The 11,933-nt window shown below is 41.2% G+C and overlaps 1 protein-coding gene across 1 annotated transcript; it reads right to left on the minus strand.

Annotated features, from left to right (window-relative positions):
• Positions 1 to 892: 892 nt before the first annotated feature.
• On the minus strand, positions 893 to 8,470 carry ube2l3b (ubiquitin-conjugating enzyme E2L 3b). Its single transcript, XM_041042489.1, has 4 exons — positions 8,402 to 8,470; positions 5,655 to 5,750; positions 5,385 to 5,571; positions 893 to 2,767 (listed from the first exon to the last, which is right to left on the minus strand). The coding sequence occupies exons 1-4, from the start codon at positions 8,426 to 8,428 to the stop codon at positions 2,613 to 2,615; spliced, it is 465 nt and encodes a 154-aa protein (XP_040898423.1). The 5' UTR covers positions 8,429 to 8,470; the 3' UTR covers positions 893 to 2,612.
• Between the last annotated feature and the right edge of the window lie 3,463 nt (positions 8,471 to 11,933).

The following is an 11,933-nucleotide window of genomic DNA, read 5'->3' on the forward strand; positions in this document are numbered from 1 at the left end:
ATGATCACCAGCTACAGCGTTACAGTGCTGCTTTTATTCGTTCATGAGTAATAATCATCAGATATTGTGCAGTGGTTATTACTGTTGTTGCCCCAACAGCAAGAAGGCTGTGGGTTTGAACCTGTCAGGGGGCTTTTCTGTGTGGAGTTTGCATGTTTACTTCCCCTCCAACAACAACCCTCAAAAGGATAACCCAGACTCAGCATCAAACGTTAAAACTGGACCAGACCACATCATAACACACTGACGAATAAAGGTTAGTACTAACATCTGAAGCTGAGCTCATTCTGACAGTGCTAAACCTTCAGGTTAAGTACATTTACTGAAGTACTTCAATTGAACTTTACAGGAGTAAAGCCACAAGCTACAATACCTCTCACATACTAATTCACTAGTATTGACTGTCTAAGAATATATAAAATAAAACTCACAGCAGCTCTTAACAAGTCATTTCCTTTTAATAACTGAAGTACCCTGCATTTAGCTGAATATACTTCTGTACTTTCACTGAAGTTCCATGTTGGATACAGGGCTTGTACTTGTAATAGAGTACTTGAAGTAATAAGTGACCCTACAGCTACTGTACGATGGAGGAACACTTCTATGCTGGAACAAATCTGCACCCTTAACTACAAAAAAACACTCCACACCTTTGTGTTGAACCACAACTACACAAGTGACCAAGAAAGCACTTCACTGTTTTATCTTCACAGCCATAAAAACTTCTAAACTGCGCTTTGTAAATCAGTTAGTCCTCCACATTTAACAGGGTTTGTCACTTCTATCTATGGTATCACATACGTGGGATTTGTAGTAAACGGGAAAATAATGACCGGCAAAGTTTATTCTTTACCTTGGAAATTTACCAAAAAAGAAAACTCAAAACTCAAGGTCCACTTACTACCTTTTTAAGGAGTATCAGCTGTATTTCATCATCCTGGAATGTTACAAGACTGAGATGCTGTTACAAACTCGAAAAAAACAAACAAAATAAAAACAATTAATGGACCATGGACTGAGGGTTTTTTTTTTGTGAGACTGTGGAGCAACTGTATAGTCATGACAATGAGTTATCACAGGCCAAACATGTGCAACATCCATTTGACTACCAGGCAGACAGTGAGGCCAAATGGTTAGCCATCTTTATTATGAAACAATATTGGGACCAGATCAAACAGCTGTTACATGGTGGATTTTTTTTGCCACTGCAGTCCCTTCCCGTGTCCCGACACATCTCCGGGGGTGGGGGGGGACAGCCAGCCCTCATTCCCAACTGCCTTCAAGGTGCTTGTTTTTGGACCGCCTCTGGGAGCTGAGCTCCATATTCCAAGCTGAGTGCATCCTTCTCCAGCTCCTCCTTCCCCTCACCCCGACGACCTGGGTCCCTTTTTGGGCCGGGCAGCTGACAATCTACTGCTGGAACGTGCGCTCGGTGTGGTAAAGGGCTCTTGTTTCTGGGTGGTGGTTTTACAGGGGCGCCCAAGGTTGGGAGAGGAGACATGCGCAAAAGATTTGATTTAACTAAACAGGTTCTTCCCACATTCCCTCAGATTTAATAGATCGAGTGCAGAGGAAAACAATTGAAGGTGGAGAAAGAAACATATGGCTAATGAGGAAAAGAAAGTGGCCGTAGCCAATTGTTTTAACAGTACGGCCTTAAGCGCGCAACTGATCTGTGGTGCAAAATTTTAAAAAAGCCCATCAACATAGATGAGAAAAAATGTAAGGGCCTGCTGATGATCGCTGCATGTCTGGAAACCAAGTGTTTACAACTCAAGATTCTCCTGTAGCATCGTCAGAAAATAACTATTCAATTCATGTGTGGCCTGTCAGTGTGTGTGTGTGTGTCTGCTCAGTGGCGTACGAAAAGTGTGGGAGGAGATGAGAGAGGGGGACTGTTCCACGGAGTACAGTGCAAGTCGAGAAGCAGTGAAGGTAAGGGAAACATGGCAGTCAGTCGGCACATGCCTCCAGGTCCTAGCTACAGCTTCTCTTCTTTCTGTCACGTTTTTTTTTTTAGCTTCAAAGATTATTGGTGATGGGTCAAAAGAAAAAAAAAAACATACTTCAGAAAAATGGCTAGTCTAAGTGAGATCTATTTAACACAAGAGCTGTTTATATAGAGGAAAAGCCAACAGAAAAATGAACACGTTACTTTGAGTATTTCCATCTAACTCTTCATCTGAACTTCGTGTTCCCTTAGCATTTCTTTTTCCATTTTTCACTTTAAGAAAAGAGTAGAAAGTTAGAGTTGGTCTGGATATTTATGGCCAGGAGGAGGAGGAGGAGGAGGAGGAAGGGGGAGGAGGAAGCTGTCTGATCCACAGAGAGTCCTGGATGGGAAGGGCGGCTTAGGCTGCCGCTGCCTGACTTTCAGCTGGGCGGCTCCTGGGGCTGTGGGGATGAGTGGTGTGTGTGTGTGTGTAGGGGGGGATGCGGGGGGGAAGGAGAGTGAGCGAGGAAGGTGGGGAGGTGTGTGTGTGTGTGTGTGTTTGTGTGTGTGTGAGAGAGGCGAGAGGAAGGATGGTGTTTGGTCGGGGCAGGTGAGATAAGAGGAGAAGAGAAGAAGAGGAGGAAGAGACAGAAGAGGGGGCTACGCGCTCGTCGGGTGATCAGTCCATTGGCCGCTTTTCGCCGTGTTTCTTTGTAAACTCTTCAGCGTTCTTCAAGAATTTTTTACGGTCCTTTGAGTATTCTTCTGCTAGGTCTGCCCTCAGGGGGTGCTCCGGCTGAGGGTCGTTCACCAGCGCAATGAGGGACTGAATTACTGCAAGACACACACACACACAGCCAAAGAAATCAAGTTAGATGTGAGGCGTGCTGATAAGACTATGGTCTCTGAAAATGCTGACCTCACTGTGAAGGAAAGCTTTAGCTACATGACAGCATATGAATACACCGTTTCCTCTGTGTTGAAACCAGATGTGTGCTCTCATTGGATGATGAGGACTGGAGGTTAGTAAACAGAGAGTAGTTAAGCTACGGTGGTGTGATGCTTCCTTGAGTGAATGTCAGGCTGTTAGTATAAAGCTGGGAACACACATCCACTCTGATGAGGAGGCTATGTGGCCTGGTGTCACGGAGTTACCTACAGTGCTAACTACCTTAACCAGCTCAACAAGCTTACTGTGTGCAAAGCTTGATGCTGATGTTTCTGTGGTGACAATGGTACGGTAAATTGCAAGAGCGCTGAACCTAATGCGAAAGTGTCCTTGGGCAAGATGCTGAATCTCTGATGTGTCTATTGGTGTGTGAATGTGTGTGTTAGTAAAAAAAAAAAAAGAAAGAAAAACTGCTGCATGAATGTGTGACTGTGACTTGTAGCAACACTCACAACTTTTGTAATGATATTATAAAGTTATAAACACATGATAAAACACAAACAGCGACACGTTCTAACCAGTCACCATGACCAGCTGACCACAGAGCTGTGCAGGACAACTGATCTCATTAACGACACTTTGTAAATATCTCTCGTCTTCAAGCTGTACATTTGATTATAAACACCATCTATTTGATTAAACTTAAATTTCAAATTTTAACAACTTTGCCAGCCTCTGGAACAACCATACAGCGATCCAGTGTTTTTCCAGCAGTGAATCCTGGGACATCGTGGCGCCGCTGTTGTGCGAGTCAAAGTGAAGCAGCGATGCAGTGGGCGAACCAATGTGTGCGACGAGCCATCCTGATTTCAGCACTCTATGGCAGCTGTGCGGTGAAGCTGACAAAGTTGCGTAATTCTTCCTAACTGGAACATTTGGGTCAGGAAACGTAGCGTGCTTCACGGAGCAGAGCCTGTCCAATCAGAACTACTCAGAGGCAGGACATTAGAAATGCAGGGGGCGGACAAAGCACTACATTTTAAGGTGGGATTATCACCTTAAAATTTCATTCTGATGACCAATTTAGCAAAATATTACAAAAGCTGAAATTTGGACGCATGCTTTTCACCTCTAGAATAAGGAAGAGTGTCCACTACATCATCATCATCATCATCAGATCAGAGCTTAGCTACATTCAGTGGCTAATTTCAAAGGTTTTTCAATCTTGTCCACAGAACATTTCCTGTGAGAGAATGACATGATTTGACAAAAAAAAGTCTGAGTAACAATTATGATTATTTTATAGGCTGTTACTATATTTCACAAAATAATAATAATGATAACCGGATTTTAAATGTAGGTCAACAGAACACGAGGTGCCACCAGTCCATCACCACCACCTTAGACCATTAAGCAGTGCGTGAAATCTGCTGCTGAGAGCTGCAGTGTTTCTGTATCTATCTGTATATTCATTTACGAACTGCAATAAAACACCAAATAGAGTTTCAGTTTAGGTTCAGTGTCATTTTATTCTCTCCTCCTTGTGGAGAAGAATTACTCACCATTAGTCTTGAATGAAATTTGTATCTAATTATTTTATGTCTCTGTCATGAATGCAGCAGGTGTGTTCTATTATTGAAGAGGACTGCATTAAAAATGTAAGCAGGCCCTGTATAATATCCCTATACTATGTTCTCAGGCTGTATTCAGACAGACATTTGCCTTGCATTAATCAACACCAGGGGCTGTGTTATTTAATTTACCTGTGGGGCAGTGAAACATGATCCAGGTAATCCAGCTGGAGATCCAGCTTGTATGTGTGCATGCATGTATGTGATTGGCTGACAGAGCATTGCATCAAAAGCTGAACCAGGTAAAAAAAAATAAAAAATTTTGGTGCTCAAAGCAGCAACACAACTTTAAAGACACCGTGCCAATTGGAATCTATAGATATTCCCTCAGTTAGTGTCTGGATGATGGTGGTGAAGAGAACTACCTAACACATCGCTCCAAAAATCTCCCATAGGTGTTCAACTGGGCTGAGATCTGGTGACTGTGAAGGCCACAGCATATGATATTGATGATATTCAGTGAGCCCTCCTGTCCTATGGATAGAGGCACTGTCATCTTGGTAGAGACCAGTTTATGGTTTTAATATTACTGAGCTCTCAGATGTTCCTCCATCTTTGTAATGAGGGGTTTATGTTCTGCAGTCTTACTATAGCATCCCTCTCTGTGTAACTGTGGATGGACTGTTGTTGCTGACACAGTCTAATCACGTCCTGCAGTGACATCCGCAGCCACCTGAGGAAAAGGCGCTCTTCTGTTTGTCCTTACATATCACACTAATGAACGAGCATCACACTTATCACAAGAGCTCTGTGGACCATAGGCTCTGACCCTGTTTACTGACATCTTTCCCATAGATCTAAATGCTGATGCAAGTTAGTTTTTAACTCACAGTAGTAAAGTGCAGCAAACACAGAAACATATAACTGTTCCTATATTTCCAGATTTAAACCATGACGATGTTAACGTTATACATCACACACCCACACCCACCTTGGTCAGTTTTGGTGGCAGGCTTCCAGTTCTCTGCACTGATCACAGGCAAGCACACCTGGCCCTTCTCATCAATGTTGGGGTGATAGATCTTTGTCTTGAATGTGATCTTGGGAGGCTTGAAAGGGTATTCGGTGGGGAAAATGATTTCGATCCTGAACGCACCTTTGTCATAAGGGGGGTTGTCCTGAAAGTGACAGATGGAGGTTAGCAAAAGGAACCTGTGGGCCTACAGATGTCAGAGCCACCAAACAAGGGATGGCTACTTACAGGAACAATGAGCCCTTGCCATGACAATAGGTTTGATTCCTCAACTTGTATGTTTCTGAAGTTCTTCATTCCAGACCTGCGAATCTCTTCAAGTTCCTGAGAGAAGAAGCAGATAATATATTACATAATATATAAGTGAAAATTTTCAAGGTAGAGATGCCATGTCCCATACAGATGACAAGAATGGAACCATTAGAATTTAGTTTTTAGCTTATTTACATATGAAGTGTACAATACAGAGAACCAGTTTGGAAGTGGTTCAGAGTATATAACCACATGTTTATTGTTTTTCAATTCTTCTTATTCATTCCTGAAAGTCTCACGGTGCCTCCCTGGACAAGAATGTGTCAACACATGCACAGCATTTACAATGTGGCAGAAGAGAGCTAGCGCTCAACAATGTGGCTAACACGAACTAATTAACATGGAGGTGATGTGTGGCACAGGTGGTAAGACTCCTGTCCACCACCTCAGAGATCCCTGGTTCAATCACTAACACTGCTACCTACAGGCTGCTGTGCAACACTTTTTATGTGCAGGTAGGAAGCTGGCAAGCGTTACCATAATTTTTGCTGCACCAGTAACTTTTACTAGTTGGTCAGGCACACACAATGAGAAATGAAGCTGAGAGGACTCAGTCAGCCTTGAGTAATGAAGATAGTATGTGCCCGTCTACTCTGTGCCTTGTGACAGTAGAAGTAGCGTTGAGAAGTTTTCCACAAAATATGTAATTTACAGCTGTATACGGCAGCCTAAAGCTGCATTAAATAAAGGTGTTTTTATTAAATATTTCTCTTAAATCTGAATTTAAACCGTTTCAATTCCAATACTAAAACACACTACACTTCACTTATCTGCTTTAGTTTGTTATTTGTAACTTTTTATAGAGTATACATCTGTGTGTGTGTGTGTGTTTGTGTGTGTGTAGAACAAACAACAGGCTCCTCAAAAATGATTTCCAGAAATTCAACATGAAAAATCAATATTAGTGTATACTGAGTGTAATTACTCAGATGGATTGTATTGTGATAACATGATTGTGTTATTGTTTAGCAATAGCCTGGCGGCTGGGTGGTTAACAGTACACTGAGAAGCCCTTAGCTAGTACTTATCCTTCCTAGCTCATAAAGACACCAGTGCTGGGTGGGATAGTTCAGGGATCTCCCCAAGGATTTTAAAGTATGGTGGGCGGTAGAAAGGAGGGGGAATTACACACTGTATTTCCCAACATTCTGACATACTGGTCTGATTACTTCCCATAAAGCAAAAGGTATAATGTGTACGCGTAATCTTAAATCACTGTCATCTGCCAAGCTAAGTCTGGCAGATCCTGACGGAGTGATCTTTTGTGATTTACTAGGCAATGGTCTAAACTATAGCCCCAGTTTGCTCTGTGAAACACTGCTGTTGACTAAGGCAGTACTTTGCTCACGCCTCAGTCTTTTTTTTTTCAGGTTGATTTCCTTGTTCTGTTCCGCCAGCTCGTTTTGAAAGCTGAATATTGTGGTGTGTGTTGTGAGATTGAAAGTATCTGTTGTACAAAATCTGATTGGCTTGTCTGGAAAACGATACATCCTGTATTATAGTCACAACACCACACGCTAAGGGTAATTTGTACTTTTTATGCAGTGTTGAATTACCAAACAATTTCTGATTATATTTTTTATGGTCTGAAGTACACTGTACAACTGTTCACTGGTGTCACATGTCACGACGGAGCCTTTTCCGCTTTGCCTCGAATAAAAGAAAGAAAGAAAGACAGAAAACTTGCTCATCTGGCTCTTCAAAATCCTGAGTAATGACCCCTACATTTTGTACAATGGAATTATCATAAAGTGATTACGCAAAATCAAAAGAAGTCTAGTTTGAGTAACACAAGTCTTTTTTTATGCGCCAACAGCAGTGACATGTCTACTGACTTTTACTTTCACATTCAGGCGTCCTCATTCTGTGAATGACAGCTTACGGCTAAAGTGAACAGTCTGAAGAACTCAAACAACGAATATATGAGCTAACTGTGTAATTTACTGGTATGGTCATTTGCCTAGGATAAAGAAGCAGGGGCTGAAAAAGAGACATACAGCCTAACGTTCATCACATGCAAACGCATAGGTTAACACAGACATTGCGTAATGTGCTAACTCCACTTTACAAAACGATTCAAAACGTTTGCTGTGTGTCGCTTTCATATAACAGCAATGACAAACGTTAGATGTGCATTTACACAAAGTTTGTGTTCACCCGTGCCCAGATGACGGAGTCGCAAACCGGGCTGACGGCGTGTTTGGCTGACGCTCACTGGCTAGCTAGCTGAAACGCAGCTAAGATCTGAGGCTAGCGAGTTAGCTGATTAGCAAACGCCTTATGCGGTGGAAACTCGCTCGCGGTCTTACGTTGACCATATCTAAGCTCGCTCCCTTGTTCATACACCCAGTAGCTTCCCGAAGGCCAGTACTGGCTGGTAAACGAAACATCATATCGTTGGTGGTCTTCGGAAGACTGACTCTAGACTCTCTGGCCTAATTTGCCGGTGCTTTGCTGCCTAACGTTAATATTGGGTCGGCTGGGTGGATAGTAGTGACCTCTCGTTTTTATTAAGTTAACAGCTAACGACAGGCTCTAAATGCATCTAAACACAACAACGTTATGTTATATGCGTTTATGCGAAAAACGAACGCACCCACTAGCCGCCAGTGCGTCTTTACACGTTATAAATTGTATGAAAATAATGGTATCGGGAGATTTACCTTGGCCAGCCTCCTGCTCGCCGCCATCTTGAAACTACTGTGTGTTCCCAGAATACACAGCGCGGCGAATATGGGTCTAGTCCGTGGGACTCACGATCGGTTATTTGCCCGTTAACTAGATCCGTGTAGTGGATCCCTAGGCTTTACCTACGGATACCAACTTTTGAGTTAGCTCAGAGACCTTGGATCACAAAAAGTGAATAGTCTGGAACAGACAGCTCAAATTTATTTATCAGCTATAAGCAAAATTGATTTATAATAGTGCAGTATCAGTCAAAAATGGCTTGGTAAGTTTTTCACCAAAATTAATATGTATATATATAAAATAATTTGAGCTGAACTGTCACTGACATCATTCATCTGTTTCTACAATATACATAATCATTGTAGCAATTCATTGGCTGCTCCACTGGAACATATATCACAATGGTGTGTTGTTGCAGGCACTGCTGTTCTTTCATTTAAAAACATCACAAATTTTTCAAAAGATGAAGCCAAGACAAAATGTTAAGACATGTGGCATGCAATATCTCTGTCAGTTGTGTAAGTGTCATGCTCAATGTGTGACAGTTAGTAGCCCTCTGTTACCTAAAGTAGATGGTTGTACGCTATATGACATTGCTGATACACTTTAGTGGAGGTAGACTTGTCTTTAAAGGGGCCAACTGTTGAATTTGTTCTCCAAACAAATATGAGACAGATTTTTAGCAGAAAGTTGGGGTGTCCACCACTACTGTAAGAAAATAAGAATGCATGAAATAACAGAAGTCATCTCAGGGCAATTTTCCAAGCTCTTGTTGACACTGACAAGGAAAAAAAATCCCTCGTTTTCTTGTTTATACTCATTTTGATGTCATACGCAGCCTAAGAATAATCAAACCTGCATATTGGAGACAAAACTGTAAAAAGATAGGGTGAATAGGAGAAACAAAATAATACTGGTGTTATTGAGTTGAACAGCTGTCAGCAATTTAGAAAAGGCAGAATTTCCAGCAGAAACACTGTTCACCAGTGTTTAGAAGTTCAGAATTTTTTTTTCATAGGAGCTAGACAGTGTAGGGACAACACTTTTCGATAGTTTGGGACACAGGAAAAATACCAGTAGCATGGAGACAGTCAATCATTGTGCCAATTTAGAAACCTGGTAAAGACTCTTCAGACCTCTCAAACTATAGACCAATAGCACGTAAATCACAGTTATGGAAAACTATGGGGTGAATGGTAACTGAAAGATTAACATATTTTCTAGAAAGTTGAAACTTTTTTTCTCATTTTCAAAGTGGGTTTCTGGAAGGGAGAAATACAATATAACTTATATTATGCATAGAGTTGGAAACAAGCCCAAACAAATAAGGAAAACATGGTAGCCATCTTTTTCAAAGTAGAAAAAGCATATGATATGTAGTGGGAGGAGGAACTGCTTATCAAATTAAGTTATGTGTGGGCAGAAAGTTATATAGCTTCTTCCTGTTCCTGACTTCCAGTTTGGCAGGACAGTAGAGGTAAGGGTAGGTGCAGAATACGCAAGAGTATACTATGTAGGGAATGGAACCCTGAAGGGCAGTGTTTGTATCCATCCATCCATTAGCTATACTTAATTACTTATTCTTTTGAAGGAAAGTATCACAAGAACACTCTGACATAAACAACACTGGAAGATCTCTTTATAATATCCAGAAATGTGGGTTTGGGAAGGAGGCATGGCAGGAAACAAAAGCAGGAGGCATTCATTGCCCATGTCAGGATAGGAGTAACTAGATTTAACACTTCATAAAACATCCAACTGGTAGACACACACTGTGGCCATACTAAATGTGTTCAGTATGTGCTGCTGAAATGTAGAGGCTATGAGGAAGAAAGGACCTGACATCAGCATTAAAGAAAACTAAGTATCACTGTAGGGAACCGTTTTAGAGATACATCAGGGGGAAAGTCACCTAATTAAGTACCTGAAGGAAACAGGGTTAATGGAGAATTTGGTTTTTTCCCGTTTTTGTCAGGTGGTAGTAATGTATCTACAAGCTGCTTTGCCAATGGCCAATGAAAACAATAAAAGAAGAAGAAGATGTAGCGTCATCTGGAAATTAGACAATTGCTCTAACTTCACATGAACTCATGGAATGCATGGTAAACGAAATGTTACTATATTGTTTAGAGAAGCAGCAGCTAATAGTAGGGTGTCAGAGTTGCTTTAGAAAATGTTCAGGTACTTTGGATTCAGTATTAAGTTTAGAAGATGAGGTAAGGAAGGTACAAGCGAATAATGAAAGAGTGGCAGCGGTGCTCAGTGATGCAGAAGAAGCTTATGATATGCTGTGGAAGGAAGGACTTTTAATTAAGATGCATTTAATGGGAATAAGGGGAAATGTTTAATTTAATTCATGTAAAAGTGTCAAAATGCCCAGAAAATATGAGGTAGAGAATGGAACTTCACAAGGGAGTGTGACAAGATTTTCAATGAGATTCCCAGCTAGGATAAATTACATCTTTGGAACTGTGTTTACTGGAAATGGGAGGGTTATTTGTGGATTATGGGGCCTTGTGGAAAAAAAAGAAAGAAATTTCGAAAGAGGAGTTCAAAAATTGCAAGAAGGCATAAAAAAAGCTGAACTCTGAGGAAAGAAACGTTGATTTAAATTCACAGCTGAAAAAACAAAAGTAGTGTTGTTTATGAGGAGGAGGGTTAGGGGACATTTTCATGTGAAGATGTATGAAAACAATTTAGAAATATTAGAGACTTCATGTTTTTTAGGTGTCTACTTTGACAACAGATTAACATGGAAAGACTATATTTCAAATGTTATTGGTAAGTGTAAAAAACATGTTATATACACACACACACACACACACACACACACACACACACACACACACACACACAGTTATGGACCTGGAGAGGCCTACAAGCCACAGTGTCTCGCACTCACTGTGAAATTTGGTGGATGTGAGTGAAAACTTGCTTCCTTCTGCTCTGACAATGTTCCCCAACTCTGAGGATTGTTTTTTCCAGCAGGGCAATACTCCATGCCACACAGCCAGGTCAATCAAGGTGTGGATGAGGGACAACCAGACCAAGACCCTGTCATGGCCAGCCCAATCTCCAGACCTGAACCCCATTGAAAACCTCTGGAATGTGATCAAGAAGAAGATGGATGGTCACAAGCCATCAAACAAAGCTGATCTGCTTGAATTTTTGCATCAGGAGTGGCATAATGTCACCCAACAGCAACGTGAAAGACTGGTGGAGAGCATGGCAAGACACTTGAAAGATGTGATTGAAAATCGGGATTATTCCACCAAATATTGATTTCTGAACGCTTCCTACGTTAAAACATTAGTATTGTGTTGCTTAAAACTGAACATGAACTTGTTTTCTTTGCATTATGTGAGGTTTGAGAACACTGCCTCTTTTTTTTTTATTTTGACCATTTGTCATTTTCTGCAAATGCTCTAAATGACAATGTTTTTATTTGGAATTTGGGAGAAATGTTGTCAGTAGTTTATAGAATAAAACAAAAATGTTCTTTTTACT

This window comes from Toxotes jaculatrix, chromosome 7 (genome assembly GCF_017976425.1).
Source record: "Toxotes jaculatrix isolate fToxJac2 chromosome 7, fToxJac2.pri, whole genome shotgun sequence".
In the NCBI taxonomy this organism is placed as follows: domain Eukaryota; kingdom Metazoa; phylum Chordata; class Actinopteri; family Toxotidae; genus Toxotes; species Toxotes jaculatrix.

Bases quoted from the DNA above. Each gene is read 5' to 3' on its own strand.
- ube2l3b (XM_041042489.1), bottom strand. From the start codon at position 8,428: ATGGCGGCGAGCAGGAGGCTGGCCAAG. The intron at 5,572-5,654 runs GTAAGTAGCCAT...TGTCACTTTCAG, and splicing joins GGCAAGGGCTCATTGTTCCT to GACAACCCCCCTTATGACAA. The intron at 2,768-5,384 runs GTGGGTGTGGGT...TGTGTCTTGCAG, and splicing joins TGCCACCAAAACTGACCAAG to TAATTCAGTCCCTCATTGCG.